At 44.9% G+C, this 17478-nt stretch overlaps 1 protein-coding gene across 2 annotated transcripts in view; it reads right to left on the bottom strand.

Moving 5' to 3' along the window:
* Positions 1-17478, bottom strand: part of MYO18B (myosin XVIIIB) — a 565740-nt gene that overhangs the window by 129126 nt on the left and 419136 nt on the right. For both annotated transcript variants that reach the window (XM_033955841.1, XM_033955842.1), the window contains one exon: positions 13825-13977. In XM_033955841.1, the coding sequence (XP_033811732.1) occupies positions 13825-13977 (153 nt within the window). The remainder of the gene's footprint in view (positions 1-13824; positions 13978-17478) is intronic.

Below are 17478 nucleotides of genomic sequence, written 5' to 3'. Positions count from 1 at the left end.
TTTATGCCACCTACAGAGTTATGGTACTTTCAAGATAGATTAAAGAGATATAATAGTATAATCTTAGGGATATGGCAGCCCTACAAAAAATGTATAGAGTTTTGCCTCTTTTTTGAACTGGAATTAAGATGTTTCTGTCAGGGTCAGTATGCTGGCAATTTTTTTTAAATGCTACATACTGCATAATGTTTGTCAAATGGTGACAAATTGGCCAGTTAAGAACTTGAGAAAAGAAAACGCTGCCGAACGAACCACCATCAGTCTCCATTGTAAGAACTGAATAAAGTGGTCTATTCAACCTTTTAGCAATAATTCTGAAGCAGGGATTATCGAGAAAGAAGATGGAGAAAAATATCAGCCTATTTAAACAAAGGCCCTCTTTTACTAAGGTGAGCTAAGCGCTTTAGCCCGCGTTTAGTGCGCTAAATGCTAACGTATCCATCGGATAACATGCACGCGTTAGCATAGCGCACCTTAGTAAAAGAGGGGGAAAGTCTTAAGCAGCTTAATAAGAAAGAATTGTGGCCGCAGAGGGTGAGAACACAAAGTCCCCCCTTTTATCAAGCTGCATTAGAGTTTTGCTATCGCCGGCCACTTAGGTAAAATCTCTGACCCTCATAGAATTCCTGCAAGCGTTGGAGCTTTTACTGCAGCAGCCAACGATTTAAAATAAAAAAAAAAAACCCAACAAAAAACACCCTAATGCAACTAGATAAAAGGGGGCCAAAGTTATTTCACAGGGTTTTTTGTTTTTTTTGTTGTTTTTTTGAGCAATGGCGGTCTAACAATCCATTCTCCTACTTCCTGTAATTTTTTAGTGTTGGTGTGTGTGTTTCCTATCTGTTTCCAGCCCATCATCGTAAGCCTGCTTTGCGAGTCCTTTTATTAAGCTGCATTAGGTGTTAACGTGTGCTTAATGCAGCGTAAAAAGGTGTACCATGAGACACGCTCCAGGGTCCTGCATAATTGCCAAATGTGCACGCACTAATTGTGCGTTTAAGGTAGGGTTACCATATGGCTCCAGAAAGAGGAGGACGGATTCAGACATCCGGCTTTTAGTTCCATTGCTTTCAGTAGAAGTAAAACCCGGATATCTCAATCCGTACCTCCTTTTTCTGGAGCCATATGGTAACCCTAGCTTAAGGAATTTGCCCAAATTTAGGCCCGAAAGGCCTGATTCTATAACTGGTGCCTAGGTTAGGCGCCAAAACTGGGGACGCCTGAGTTCCACATGGAACTCAAAATTGAACAATGAGCATAATTGCCATGGTAATTCACCATGCCATTAAAAGCTCATTAAAAATAAAAAAACGAATAAAGAGTTGTGCATGGAAATCGGAGCGGCACCAACTGATGCCTAAGTCGAGGTGCCCACTTGTGCCTAATGATCCCTACCTCAAAAGTGGGTGTGGTTGGGGACAGAGACTAGGTGGAGCGGGCACTCGCTAAAGTTGAAAGGGGTTCGATTCCGTACAAATGTAAGGAAGTTCTTCTTCGCCCAGAGAGTGGTGGAAAACTGGAACGCTCTTCCGGAGTCTGTCATAGGGGAAAACACCCTCCAGGGATTCAAGACAAAGTTAGACAAGATCCTGCTGAACCTGAACGTACTCAGGTAGGGTTAGTCTCAGTTAGGGCGCTGGTCTTTGACCTAAGGGCTGCCACGTGAGCGGACTGCTGGGTATGATGGACCACTGGTCTGACCCAGAAGTGGCAAATCGCATGTTCTTAGGTGTGGTATGACTTAGAAGTTATTAGGTGTCTGTAGCAGACACCGGTAAATTAGGCCAGGAAAACCCTGGCCTAATGTAATGGTGCCTACCATTAGCACGCCTTGCGATGCCTAAGTCCAGGGCAGGATTAATTCGTCGAGGGTCCCTAGGCACACAAGTACACTGGGACCCCTGCCCCGCCCCACCCCACCATGCGCCCAGGCGGAAACAGGAAGCTGCGTCAGAGGGAAGCTTTGGGCAAAGCAGCACCGCTTGCACAATTACAGTTCCCGTTGCCTTTCTTACCCGCGTTGCTTGCTTGTCTTACTTTTTGTTAATGGGAGGTGGGGGGGGGGGGGCGCATTGCCGATCGATGCTGGAAGGCCCTTCGCCGTTTGGAAAAAAATAATGTTGATGCCCTCCTTCATCGGGCCCCCCTGACCATTTCGGGCCTATTGGTTAATCCTGTCCTGCCTAAGTCAAATTAGGCACCGGTACGCACAATTCTGTAAATGGTGCCTAGCAGCTGATTGACAAGTAAGCTGAGCAGCGCCTAGAAGTTAGACACCATTAGGTGAAGTTTAAAGAATTAGGCCCGAAATGCCTGCTAAGCCAGTATTCTATAAAGGATTCTCCGCGCACAGCACCCTTTACCGAATAGTAGCTTAGCACGGATCATCCTGGCACCTAACTGAGTTTCAAAAAATGGAAATAAGAGTCCAGAAAAAAAGGGCCAACGAATTTCCAGTAACTAAACGGAAAGCCCGTAGGTTAAAAGGAATGACTGAATTTATTGAATGCACAATGGGCCATATTCTATATACGGGACCGCCTAGAACAGTGCTTAGCGCGATTCTATAAAAGGTACACACACCTTATTGGAGCATGCCAAGCGCCAGCACATGTCGTAACTTTTAGGCGCACCCATTTAGGCTGAGGAACACCAAGCCTAAATACCTGTGCCTAAGTTGTGTGCAGATCGGGCCTATTCCATAACGGTGCGCCTAGATTTTAGGAATAGCCACAATGCGCCCACGCTCCTCCCCTAGCTACGTCCCATTTTCAGATTCACGCACTAGAAATGATGCGAAACATGTTATAGAATACGCCTACCAATTTGCGCGCGTATCCTCTAATTAGCGTCAATTATGAGCTTTTAATTGCCAATTATAGGCACCGATCAGGCTTGTTAAACAATTTGAGTTGCGCCTGCAAATTGGCTACGCGCCCCATTTCATGCACACAACTTAAGCGAAAGAGGCCAGTTTGGAACAAGATGAACAAGACCTGACTTTTTCAACCCACCTTTCGGTGCCGTTTATTAAATTTAGCCAATATACTACCTCAAGGCATCTAACTTTTATGGTGTCTAGTTATAGAATTTCCCCCCATTTATTAATCATAGAACACAAGCATGTGTAAAATATTAATGACGCCAAAGCCATTTCCATTTGCTAGAATATGAAGTATGACATGTTGCTTTTCTTTCCAGCACAGGTGCAAACATCTGGTGTTCACAGATGCTATTTATATGAAAGCACTAACTCGGTTACAGAATGCAGATATATATTTCTTAATTGCTGATTTTTCAGGACTTGTTTGTTGCTACTGGAAATATTCAACATGGGTTAATCACCGTAGTAATTGGCTTCTGATGTTGGCTCTCATCACATCTTATTGTTTCATGTTGACTGTGGCTTTTGTTTTATGCCTAATTTTGTTATGCTTTTATAGCCTGAAGTGGAAAATTATGATCTACCATGTTTAATTATAGCATACCGTGCTATGTAGGTAATTTTAATATAATTCTATATGTAATATTCTCATTATGGAAAGGGACTAACTGCCACACGCCAGCTTCCGTGAGCACTGGCTCTGGGGCAGCTGCTTAGTGGGAGATCTGGGGATGGGGGGTGGAGGGGGGTTACGGTAATTAGTAGTGCCGGCAATTTTACCTACATGTTTCAGTTTGGTATGTCCTTCATAAACTGTCTCTTTAGCGCTACTTTAATGAAATTAATTGCACTAAGCAGTCACTCACACATTCTATAAAAAAGGACGCCCAAATTTGGGTGTAATCCAGAGAGGCATGCGCAGCCTAATTAATTAATTAGCCAATTAACATCAATAATTGGCATTATTGGTACTAAATAAGGGCTGTGCGCACATCTGGCTATATACTATTCTATAAGCCTGGGCGCCCAAATGCCATAGCGCACAACCCTAATGAGGTCTGGCTATGGGATGGGCATGGGTAGGTGAGGAAGGCTCTCAAAAGAGGGGCACAGTATTTACTGAATTCCGGGGATCCACGCCCAACTTGGGCGCTATGATTTATAGCAGGCTTCAGTTGGCCTAAGTCTACCCGCCCAAATCTGAGCACAGAAATCCCCTCTAGGTGTTATTCTATGTGTGACACGGCAACACTAGAGTGCCGCCCGAGATTCCAGGTGTGCCATGAGACACCGGGGAGGAGGAGGAGAAGAGAAGCGCTGGCTTACGGCCTACAGGATGTGCCTCATGCGGCCAGTGGTATAATAAGGGCGGGGGAGTGGGAGGGGCGGTCTGCCCCAGGCGCCATGTTGGTGGGGGGCACCAGCACCCCTCTTCCTCTCTACTTCGGCCTCTTTCCACTCCTCCCCTCTCCACGTGCAGGGTTTGACCCTGGGACCAATGTTCCCTCTAAGGATTGGCCGGACGAGTGCAAATATTTTCTCGTGAGAGTGACAAGTTCTAAAAAAAATTTTTTTTTTTTTTGTTTGAGCAACAGGTAACGTAGTAACATAGCAAATGTCAGCAGACAGACCCAAATGGTCCATCCAGTATGCCCAACTGTACCTTTTCTTTAAATGACTGATTTAATTTAAATTGCCCTTTTTCCTAGATATTTCTGGGTTAAAAACCCAGAGCTCTGCCCGGTACTGTGCTTAGGTTCCATCTACTGGAGGAGTCTCCGTCAAAGCTCACTCCAGCCCATCTAAACTATCCTAGCCATCGAAGCTCTCCCCAGCCCATCCTCAACCGAATGGCCATACGGTACATGGGACACAGACCGTGCAAGTCTGCCCAGTACTGGCCTTAGCTCTTCAATATACAGTTTACCATTGTTTTCTGGTTCGAGATCCTCTGTGTTTTGAATTCTGTCAACGTTTTCCTCTCCATCACTTCCATCGGGAGCGCATTCCAAGCATCCACCACCCTCTCCGTCAAGAAGAATTTCCTATCATTACTCTTGAGTCTACCACCCTTCAACCTCAAATTATGCCCTCTGGTTTTACCATTTTCAAGTTTCAAGTTTCAAGTTTTATTACTTTTGATATACCAACCATCAAGTTAATATCTGGCTGGTTAACAATATGTTTAAAAGAAAGAGAAATTATACAAAACTAAAAAAAAGAGGCATTGTGTATCTACATATAACATCACAAGACGAACTAGATAGTGAGGGTAAAAGGAAAAGGGGGGGTAAAGTTACATATTTGAGAAGAAATTGGAGATAGTAGGGTGAGGATAAAACATGATGGAGAGGGGCGCTTTAAAGAAAGCGGTTATTTTTTTTTTTTTTTGGTAATTAGAGAAGATGTCTCTAAGTGAATGAGAAGGCATCGCGAAATAAAAACGTTTTTAAGTCTGTTTTAAATTTGTCAAGTCGTGATTCGTCGCGGAGTTGCTGTGGCAGGGAATTCCAGAGGGTAGGGGCAGTTACTGCGAAATTTACTTTACGTGTATTGTAGAAGTCTTTGATAGTGGGGATAAATAGAAGTTTTTGATCAGTTGATCTTAGACTGCGAGAAGAGCAGTAGGGAATGAGAAGTTTGTCAAGGAATAAGGGCAAATGAGAGAGCTTTATTTTGAAAGATAGTAAGATAATTTTAAAGGTGATGCGGTGAGAAATAGGGAGCCAGTGTGCTTCTTTTAGAAGAGGGGTAACATGGTCGAATCTGCCTACTTTTCCTTTCTCTGGAAAAGATTTTGTTCCACGTTAATAACTTTCAAGTTCTAAAAACCAACAATTTTCCAGATCTGCAGGTGTATTTGTGAGGGGCCATGTGAGCAACGCGCTTAGAACGTATGAACGATCGCTCATGCGCTCAGCTTAGCAGGGATATAGCCTGGGGCCCTGCTTTCAGGGCCAAGGCAGCGCTATTTGACCATAAACCCTTGATTACCATACTTTTCAGTTATCCGACGACGGGTCAGGCCCGCTTAGGTCAGATAACTGAGAATCTCTGCTGGACCCGAAAAGAACTTTCACTGTTGTGGACAGTCGGCTTTTCTATTGAAGCTCTCGTATCTTCGCTTCTTCAGAGGCAAATAATTCATGTCACCTGAAAATGCTAGCACTGCAACAAACAGTTTATCTGAGTCAATATCCCGCATGGTTTACCAGTGTCACTATCTAGCTGCTGCTCGGCTTGATGATTTAGGCAAGCACACCAGTACAGAATACGCATGTTACAGGCGATAAATTAATGTCCCTGAAAGCTTCCGAGTTCCGCTTTATTTATTTATTTATTTTTTTTGTGCCGTCTCTTAGCATTGATTCACCTAACAACTGCCAGGAACATCTTTTTCAGCTCCGCTTGCTCACCGTTTCTATTTTTAGACATTGCACTGAGTTACATTCTGGGCACATCGCACACAAAACGGCCTTTTTTTTCCCTCTTCACCCACAGTCACAGACCCTTTTCTCAGCCTCATGGCACGTGTGACAAAATATCACCAAAAATTGCACTGGCTGCCAATCGAGGTGAGAATATTGTTTAAGTTTGGTTGTCTCTGTTTTAAGTCTTTACAAGGTCTTTTACCTAGTTATTTTGTTGACCACTTTGAATTTTTTAACAGAAAGGTTTGCGGATATTTGACTTTCCATCTATTAAGGGATGTGTTTACAAACGATTCTTTGGCAGAATTCTATCTTTACAGGCTGGTATAAGTAAGGCGACCATACGTCCCGTTTTCAACGGGACCGTCCCGTTATTGTACCGACCATCCCGTTGTCCTGACCCACTGCTTCGGGACGCCGAAATGTCCCGTCTTCAGAGACAGCATCCCGAAGCTGTGTGCGGGGACCACGGGACCGGCGATCGCTTCCCCTCCCTCCCTCTCTGCCGCGCCGATTCAAACCCCACCGTCCGCCGCCACTGCACCTTCTTCTTGCCGCCCAGAAGCCTTCTTCCCGACGTCAATTCTGAAAAATGAATGGAAGAAATTGGGGGCGGGATTGGGGGTGGGGCTAGGGTGGGATTGGGGCGGGGCTAGGGTGGGATTAGGGGCGGGACTGACAATTAATAGATGTTAGGTATAAGTGATAAACATCTTGGTAATTTTTTATTAAGTTCCAACCCTAATCTGGTATTTAGAAAATTGTTAAAAACATACTTGTTTGGTAAATATTTTTTAACTAAGGGATTGTAATTCACTGTGAATGTCCAGTATCTTTACTCTGTAAACCGCACAGAACTGAGAGGTAGCTGCGATATACAAGCATATTGTTATCATATTAGCCTTTTAAACCCTGCAAAATATTGGAAGTCAGACAAATATCAGCTTCAGATAATGGTGGGACGTCTCTTGTCCCCCCACTCATCACACCCTGCTCAAAGAAAAATATAATAGCCTGGCCTAATTCTATCTTTTGAATATTCAGACGGGAGCGAGTTGAAAATGGAAAAAAATACTGTTAAAAAAAAGCTTCACGTCGTGGAGTGAAGATGAGCTGGTCTACCGTTTCATCCCCAAAGCTTCAGAATTTGTCGCTTATCTCACCGTGAACTCCTGCCCTAATAGGGAAGAATCTTCTGCAGAGCAGCAGCCATCGGCCTTTTAACTAGGGCTCCCAGTGAGCTCCCTGGGTGTCTAATACCGTTTTCTCAACACAAAAGACCGAAATTCAGAGGGCTGAGTGGGTCAGAGAGCTGTGAATACAGAGACAAGCTGTGAAACACCAAGTTGAATAGATTTATTAGACTGAGCGTGCAGGATGGGGGAGAAAAGCCCCTGTGGAGAAGCTGAACTCTCTAAATCTATAAAGAAAACTCAACTGCCTGCATTTGGAGATGGTGACTGCGTGCGTGAAACACTTTTAACTCAGACTGCTAGGTATTATGCAAATGACAGCAGGACTGATATGGCCAAATTAAGGTTACTGGAAGCTCAGATACCCTCTTGGCACTGAATAAAGATTAGCAACGTATAGTCGGTGCCAGTTCTTCTAGCAAAATCCACATGCCAGTGAAAAGAAACAGAGGCTCACAGTGTAATGGCAATGCAAAATCCCCAGTTTTAGCGACCCACTTATTGTGCTGCAAAGTAATAATAATAATAATAATAATAATTTTATTTTTATATACCGCCAGCTATCTTGCGACTTCTAGGCGGTTTACATTAAAGTAGAGAATAACACGGGGACAAAATTCATCACCGTTCCCGTCCCTGCGGATAACCGCGGGAAATAATCTCATGTCATTTTCTAGTGTCTATTTCAACCTCAGTCCTTCTACACCAGCATTCTTCAAAGCAAAGCTTGCGGGTCAGTGGTTGTGGCCATTCATACTCTGATTCTTATGTGAGCCAAGGATAATGAAGCCATTGTGACATCACTGATGTGATTGGCTCTTAGGCACTGGTGGAATGAGGCATTATGACATCACAATATCTGCTCTGGATACCAGAGACTGTTATTCTGTAGTGTCTGTTTCAACTTCGGTCCTTCTACACCAGCATTCTTCAAAGCAAAGCTTGCGGGTCAGTGGCTGTGGCCTTTCATACTCTGATTCTTCCCTCTCTCCTTTTTTTTTTAAGTTCAGTAAGTTTTATTAAAGGTTTTATACACAACAAAAGCATAAATGTATGTAACATGAATGACATGAAGATGGTTTCCCGTGGTTATCCGCAGGGACGGGAACGGTGATGAATTTTGTCACCGTGTCATTCTCTACTGTAAAGCAAACACTTCTCAGAGTGATGCTGTGTGTTCAGCCCTCACATTCATGAGTGCAGATTGCTTAAGATATGTAAACACTGCTGTGTGGGCTTAGTATACTGAAGTCCCCCTGATCCCAGGGTGCGTTGATGCAGACTCTAATGTTAGCTAGCATGTGATTTAGAGAGCATTGTTGTTGAAGTTAAGAGGTAATAGGCTCTGGAATAATCTGAGGAATTACTTTTTTTTCGGAAAGGGCGGTAGAAGCGTGGAACAGTTTCCCAGAAGAGGTGGTGGAAACAGAGGGGAAGGGGTAAAATGCGGACCTCACGACCTTACGGACCTCGTGGATCTAAAACCGCATGTCCTTAAAAATCCGAGGTCCGCGCCACTTTTAAGGTCCGTGCCACTTTTAGTCTCTGGCTCTGACAGAGCTCTATGACAATTTAACTCTGACGGATCCTAATGCTTTTCCCTCCCTATGCTAGGATCCATCAGAGTTAAATTGTCATAGAGCTCTGTCAGAGCAAGAGTAAAAGTGGCAGGGACCTCAAAAGTGGCGCGGACCTCGGATTTTTAAAGATGTGACGGGTGACGGCAGTTCAGATCTGTGAGGTCCGCAAGGGAGCCAGGGGCCTGAGCTGAGCTGCAGGGAAAGCGAAGGCGGACTTGTCAATGCACGGACCTCGGATTTTTAAGGACGTGCGGTTTTAGATCCACGAGATCCGTAGGGTCCGTGAGGTCCGCGTTTTACCCCTTCCCGAAACAGAGACTGTGTCTGAATTTAAAAGGGCCTGGGATCTCTTGGAAAGAGAAAAAGATAATGGTTACTGAAGATGGGCAGATTAGATGGGCCTTTATCTGCTGTCATGATTCTATGGTCCTATGTTGTTCCATCAGGTGTTTACCTTTGTATCTGCTAGTCTAATTACAGCTCAGTTGAATAAGTTGGAGTACTGTGTTACCCAGCAAAGAGAAAGTCTATGCTAAAACACTCCCAGCTTGCCCTGATCAGAGGGAAAGCTGGTTGAAGTGTGGATTCTGTGAGAGAGGAAATCCTTAAGATCATCTGAACTGTAAGTTTATTTATTTCTTTAAGTTTTATTAAATACATTTGCTTAAGAAATAACAGAGTCCAGCCTGGAATTATTATAAGTTACAGGTTCAATGAATTTGTCTGTCTGAGTTCCCCTGGGATAAGCCTCAGCACATCATTGCTTTATGTAACCCCTTTCTTTCCCCTTTACTTTCTTGGCTCTTTATTTTCTAGTAGAGCTCTAAATCTCCACACAAACTAGATTGCATTGGACTGTGCTACAGTATCAACATGAAGCAATTTAAACAAAGACTGCAATAAGTAAAAGTGTTCTGAAACATAATTGCATTTCCATTACTGTAATTCCTTTTGTTACTGTGATCGGGCAGAGCAGTCATTACCCGTCATACATCTGTCCCCTGATACTTCTGGTCTTCCTTCTCTGTCATTGGGTACTGTTGAAACACCACCACTACCAATCACTCTGTTAATACATGTGAACAGGTCCCTCCAGGCCCTTCCTGGTCATCTCTGGGTCCTCTCTGACCCTCATTGGACCTCCAGGCAGCTCCTGGTACCACCAGTCACTTGCCAGTCACCTTTGGCCAAGGTTCTCAGGGTCTACATGCAGCTTCTGGTACCAGGGTCTTCTGGCAGCTTCTGGTACTATTTACTGGTCTTTCTGCCAGTTGCCACCAGTCCCTCCGCCGGTCACTCACCAGTCACCAACATCTGTGAACCTTGGACTCCTCTAACTGCTTGTGGGGGCCACCACCAGTCCTCTGGTCCCTGGGCTTCTGGGTCCTCAGGTTCTGAACACTCTTCACTGGTCCCACTGATGGTCTTCAAGCCCTAGACCCCAGACCCTAGACCCTAGACTCCAAGCTCTACCAGGCCCTTCAGTTACTCCTTCTGCCAGACTCACTGCTCCCAGTTGCTCACTCGCCTGGTCACTCCTGAGGTCTCCTCTCAGTCCCTCAGCTGCTCTCCATGAGAACTCTTCCAATCTCTCACTCTCCTGGTCTCTCCCATGTTTCCCACCAGGCCCTCTTTTAGTCATCAAGCTTGAGTCCCCCTTGGACTTCAAGCTCTACTGGTCAGGCTGGTCTATTGGGCTTACTGAAGGTTAGGCTAAAGCCAACATTCCTCCCCTTGAAACTTGCCTAATCTCCCAAAGGAGCTCTTATATTTCCCAGCTCTTTGCTCTAGAGCTGTCCTTTCAGAACTCTACTTCACTCAGGGTGAATAGACAGCCCCCAGATGCCTTTGCAGGATCTTATGCAAATTAGCTCCTTCTTTCTGCTGCTCAGACTCCCTCTGCTGGCCTGTGACAGGAACTTTAACCTGTCACAGTTACATACTGTGTTACCTTACAGCTTCCTCCTCTCTCTCTCTCTCTCCCTCACCTATTGCTATGGATGTTGCTTGGGGTGGAAGCATCACCCTCTTCAGTCAGCCTATGAATTTATGAACCCAAAAGGGAAGGGAGCTTTTGGGAGGCTATTTTGCCAGCACTTGCCCTTTCCACTGCATATCCCCAATGGCCCTTTCATCACACCACTAGCATTTCCCACCTTGCATCACTACCCATGCCAGATCTCCCCTTCCATTCCCCATTTTCTCCCAAATAGATACTTTCTTCATTCTTCCCTGCTACTCATACCTTCTGTCACACCTTGGTCTCTTCCTGAAATTCACCTTCTACACAAAAAACATAAGCCAAGTGAATGTTGCACCTGATCCTGTATGGTCACTCCCTGGTTCCTCTTGCTTTCTTTAGTCATTTGGTTGCATAGCTTACTACTGGGCATGACTGGTCAAGATTGATCACTCTGGTCCCTTCCTGAACTCACTGGTCACTCCAGTCTCTACCAATCACACAGCTCACTACTAATCATGGCTGGTCAAGGTTTGGACTTACTGAGGGTTAAGCTAGTTGCCAGCATTCATAAGAGGAAAAGACTCTGCGAAGCTCTTTCTTCCTCTCTATCTCAAGGCACAATTCTTTCTAAAGGTCCTTCTTCTCAAACCCTCCCCCCACCACACACACCCCCCCCCCTTTGGTTTAGGGTGAGAAAAGTTGTATTTATCCAAGAGTCTGAGAAATAACCCATATCTTCTGCATCAGTCCAAGGTTGTTATTTCTACTTCTTATAGAGAATATGGGGCATAAAAGCCCTTTTACAGCAAGAAGTTCATAGAGTTCCTCTCTTATGCAAATATTATGCAAATGCTCCTCAGATCAGTTTTAATACAACAGTCTTTCAGTTCTGCAACTCAGGGAATATTTAGAAAAGGAATACAATGGATAACGTGTCCCTGCCACCTCCCACGTAGCTTACCTAACCAGCTACAACCACCCACGCAAGGTCACGCTCTTCATCCCAAGAGAAAACAAAGTTCAGTTAGGCCATCCTACACCCAGGTTGTCTTCTTATATCCCATATCTTTGGGAATTACCTTACAAGACCCTCCCATATCCCATGATGGGACATATACCCCCCCATCACACCCTCATACCATGCACTCTGCTTCTTTTCTTCTCCCCATCATGACTATGACATTTTTCCCTGTGTGAGAGGCAATTTGAGAAACTAGTTGCTAATATTTATATGTGCAGTATGGGGGAATTCTATAAAAGGCATTCAAAGATTGGGGAAATTGACACTAAGCGCAGTTTTATAAGGAGTGAGCACCCTAACTTTTGGTGTTAGGCTTACACCTGCTGAAACTTGGTCTACAAGTTAGGTGCCCTGAGGAGGTATTCTATAAGGACACATGTAACTTTTCAGCGCTCCTCTGACATGCCCCACAGAGGACTCAATCCATTTGGCCAGTCCTTCATTTAGGAGTGTGCCTATGGGCTCCTTTTACTAAGGTGCGCTAGCGTTTTTAGCGCGCGCTAAAGATGGGCGCACGCTAACCACGCGCTAAATGAAAAATACTAACGCAAGCTCTATGGAGGCATTAGCGTTTAGCATGTGCGGTATTGTAGCACGCGCTTAAGTGGGCTAAAACCGCTAGCGCACCTTAGTAAAAGGAGCCCTATGTGTCCCTACTCTCCCAATGGCAGAGATAGCACGGAAACTTGCTAAAACCTCCTTGGGAGGCCTATTAGGAATGGCACTACATTTTGAAGTCTCCAATGACCTCCCGACTGTACTCATCATACTTCAAGGTGCCAAGTAAGGTCTTGAGGAGCAGTGAGTGAACCATTGGAAGAGATGGGTACTTGTTCCCGTTATGAAGCAGCATGATCCATGGTTTTTGATGCTCCTGGATAAGCTGTCAATGAAGAGAAGTCACTCTTTTGGGTTACAGGAAATTCCAATTGCCTCAAGCAGACTGGTCATATTGTGGCAGAAGCACTGTGGAAAAACCTTGGTGGTGCTTCCTCTGATTTGTGACTTGACAACATCAAATGGGAGCCACTGGTGGCCCCCAGAAGGTGCTGATGCCACCACTGAACATCAAATTGGGCCTAATGAAACAATTTATCAGAGCTCTAGATAAGGAGTTGGCAACCTTCAAGTACCTTCAAGAGATCTTCCCTAATCTGTCTGAGGCAAAGGTCAAAGCCGGTGTCTTTGTTGGACCACAGATACAGAGCATCCTGAAGTACAAGGAATTTCACAAGAAGTTTCAAGTTTATTAAAAGCTTGCCATACCGTCAAATCAAGCAAGAAGCTAACTAGGAAGGAGAAAGCGGCTTGGAACAGCTTTGTCGCAGTGGTTTGGGGCTTCCTGGGCAAGGCTGAAAACTATGTGGAGCTGGTTGAGAATCTGGTGAAGAATTACAGTAAAATGGGCTGTTGGATTTCTCTTAAAGTCTATGTCCTTGATGCTCATCTTGAGACACTCAAGGAGAACACAGGAGCATACTCAAAGGAGCAAGGTGAACGTTTCCACCAGGATATACTGGACTTCAAACATCACTACCAAGGACAATAGAATGAGAACATAAGAACATAAGAATTAAGAGATGAAAATTTGGTGTTTTCATGTTTTAAATAGGTAAATTGCAAAATTTGACTATCTGTGTTTCAAAAGCAAAGTTTTATGGAAATAACAGATATTTTCTATACTTTTTAGGCAAATTACACTTATAATAAAAATTGTGTCACATGGTGTTATAAATTCTATACAGATCTAACCTGGCTTTGAACTTTCTCCAATTCCGTTTTGCTTCCTGGCTGCCCCGAGTCTTCCCTGGATGCCATGAGAAGCTGCAAGTCTGACAGAAGGGCATGTGTTCTCTTCAGGTCTCGCCGGAGACGCTTCTCCACATCGAAGTCTCGATGACCAATCTGCAGTCAGAAAGACTTTATTAGATCCATGGCCAAAGCATGGGATATTATTTATAACATTTAAACACAGCTTAAAACTGAGCAATCTACTATAATAAAACGCTAAGCGTGCATGCGCATGCGCACTCCTACCTGCGTGTTCCGTGATCCGTATGTCAATGGCAGGCAGGAGTGCGCATGTGCGCTTACAGTTCTATGAGCATGGGAGGAAAAACGGCACCACACTCGTGGACCCAAGGATGTTCTCACCGAAGTAATTTTTAAGTTCAGTGGTAAGTTATGGCCGAAGTTATTTTTAAGTTCAAAGCCGCCGCTGCGGCTCCTCTCACGCAGGAAAGAATTGGGAGAGGAACCGCGGTGGCAGCTTTAAACTTAAAAATACCTCCAGCACAGAACTAATTGGTCGGCAACAGAACGTCGGGAATTTCTTGTGATCCCGGCCGATCCTCACACCCACTAGCCCGCAAAACAGCTTCCCACGCACCCAAGCACCCTCTAAGCGTGGGCCTCCCTGCTCTTCAGCTCCTCCAGGCAGCGGCAGACCTATCCACAGCCAGGGAGCACTGTAAGGCCCTCTGCTGCTCTTCTGTCTGCCCTCCTTTTCTAAACAGCCAGATGCTGAACAGGGGGAGCAGGGAGCAGGAAAGGGGTGCTGCAGTACAGGAGGAGCAGGAAAGAGGTGCTGCTGGACAGGGGGGAGGAAACAGGCAGGGAGGTCTATTGCTGGACAGGGGGAGCAGGGAAGAGGTGCTGTTAGATGGGGGGGATAGGTAACAGGAAGGGAGGCCTACTGCTGGACAGGGGGAGCAGGGAAGAGGTGCTGTTAGACAGGGGGGGGAAAGTAACAGTTAGGGAGGCCTACTACTGGATAGGGGAAGCAGGGAAGAGATGCTGTTAGAAGGAGGGCGGGGGTAACAGGAAGGGAGGCCTACTGCTGGACAGGGGGAACAGAGAAGAGGTGCTGTTAGACAGGGGTGAAAGGTAACAGGAAGGGAGGCGTACTGCTAGACAGAGGGAGCAGAGAAGAGGTGCTGTTAGACAGGGGGGGAGGTAACAGGAAGGGAGGCCTGCTGGACAGGTGTAGCAGGGAAGAGGTGCTGTTAGACAGGGGGTGAAGGTAACAGGAAGGGAGGCCTACTGCTGGACAGGGGGAGCAGGGAAGAGGTGCTGTTAGACAGGGGGGGAGGTAACAGGAAGGGAGGCCTACTGCTGGACAGAGGAAAGGGGGAGGTAAAAGGAAGGGAGAAGGGCTACTGTTGGACAGGGGGAGCAGGCAAGGGGTGGTGGTGGACAGCCGAGGAAAGAAAGAGACAGAAAGAAAGAAAGACAGACAGACAGAAAGAAAGCAGCCAAGGAGAGAAAAAGAAAAAAAGAAATACAGAGACACACATCTATTCTAGCACCCGTTAATGTAACGGGCTTAAAGACTAGTTTACAATAAAACCATAGAGGCCTTTTTACAAAGCCGCGGTAAACACTAATGTGTGCTTACTGCAGCAAAAAAGGTCTCCCATAGAGCGCGCTGAGGTGTCCTGTGATCATTTTTGGATCTCAACATGCTATCCCTGAGCTAAAAAATAAAATGTATTTTTTAGCCCTGGGGGCAAGTCTGGGGGTGGAGAATAGGCATGTCCTGCAGTAATCAGCACAGCAATATTGCCAAATGCTAACCGATTAGTGCGTGCTTAGCGTATGATCCTTTAGGCCCTGATTCTATAAACAGCGCCTAAAATTAGGCACTGAGGACGTCGGCGCATAGCGGCTATCAATCTTCAGTTAGGCACTATTTATAGAATCAGCACTAGCGGCGCCTAAAATGGACTTTGGCACCAGCAGCTACCAGAGCCTTAGGCGCTCCCTATTTATGCCAAGGTTTCCTTGGCCTTACTGGGTCAGACCAACTGTCCATCAAGCCCAGTAGCCTGTTCTCACAGTGGCCAATCCAGGTCCCTAGTACTTAGCCCAAACCCAAAGAGTAGCAACATTCCAGTATCTCAAAGAATAGCAATATTCTGGAACCCCAATGAGAGCAATATTTCAGAGCTGAGATTGTGATGTCATAATGCCTCATTCCACACTGCCTCAGAGCCAACCTCATCAGTGATGTCACAATGGCTTTATTGCCCTATACTTGACTCATATAAGAACATAAGAATAGCCTTACTGGGTTAGACCAATGCTCCATCAAGCCCAGTAGTCTGTTCTCACGGTGGCCAATCCAGGTCACTAGTACCTGACCAAAACCCAAGGAGTAGCAACATTCCATGCTAAACATACCCAAGATCCGCCCTTAACCACACCCACTTTCTGGTAGACACTTACCCGAAATCGGTAGGTACCTACCAATTTAGGCACCTAACTAAAATAATTAAGCTTGTTAGCGCCAATTAAGCTAATTAAATCATTTATTTATTTACATTTATTAACTGCCTTTTTTGAAGATATTGAATTGTGAATGTCTACTTGTAACCCGTTCTGAGCTTCTGGGAGAACGGGATAGAAATTGAAATGAATAAATAAATATTCATCCGAGATGGTGTACAGCAAGACTTACAATGTTATTAACAGAATAACAGTAGTAAGAAGATCAAATATAAACAAACACAGTGAATGAGGTAAACTGAAATTCAATTAAGTGCCAAAATTGGCTAGGTGTAGGTTAGCGGCCATTTTGACTTTTTTTTTTTTTTTATGGATTTTGAAAAAATTGTATTTCTCTACTGGTCTTTCAGTTGGTTGAAATGTTTATCTGACACCATTTCCTTTCTTTTTTTCAGGAGTAATTTTCTTCCTCCTGAAGAAGCAAAATGTGAAACACGAAATTGTGTCGTTCTTGCACCGGGGACCTTTTGAGAAACGATCGAATCTGGCAGTTATCACAAGCTGCTGATGCTCAGCTCTGGTGCCTGGATAACTTTGTGGGCAAAGAGGATTACAGGGATCCCCAGTGGTTTGGCAGGATGGTGAAGCATTTAGTAAACCTAGACTGGGTAGGAGAGCAGGAACATGACAGGCCCAGACCTAACTGCACCATTTTTACATAACATAACATAAAAACTCACTTGTATACTGCAAATACCATTAAGTTCTATGTGGTTCACAAAGAGTAGTAATACAAATGAATAGACATCCAATATCTAACTTCTGAAAGATTCCCTAAAAAGATGCGTCTTTAAGGCACGTCAAAATTGTTGATACGAATTTGAGAATGTGAATATGCGAGTTAGATCCCTAGTCCATAAGGCTGCCTGAAAAGACAATTGTTCCTGAGATTTCTTATATTTATATCCCTTTACAGAAGGAAATGAAAATAATGAGTGGGATTTTCTAGAATGTTTGGAATCCTCTATAATAAAACCCCATGTGCGCATGCGCACTTACAATGTCGTGATCCCTGTCGCCGTGATGTGTGTCCGTATTCTATTTGCTATTTGAGAGCGAGAAAGAATGACAGACAGACAGGGGGCCAGAGAGAGAGACAGACAGAAAGAAAGAAAGAAT

Source organism: Geotrypetes seraphini, chromosome 8, assembly GCF_902459505.1.
Source record: "Geotrypetes seraphini chromosome 8, aGeoSer1.1, whole genome shotgun sequence".
Classification (NCBI taxonomy): domain Eukaryota; kingdom Metazoa; phylum Chordata; class Amphibia; order Gymnophiona; family Dermophiidae; genus Geotrypetes; species Geotrypetes seraphini.
This window is presented reverse-complemented; position numbering and strand designations above follow the sequence as displayed.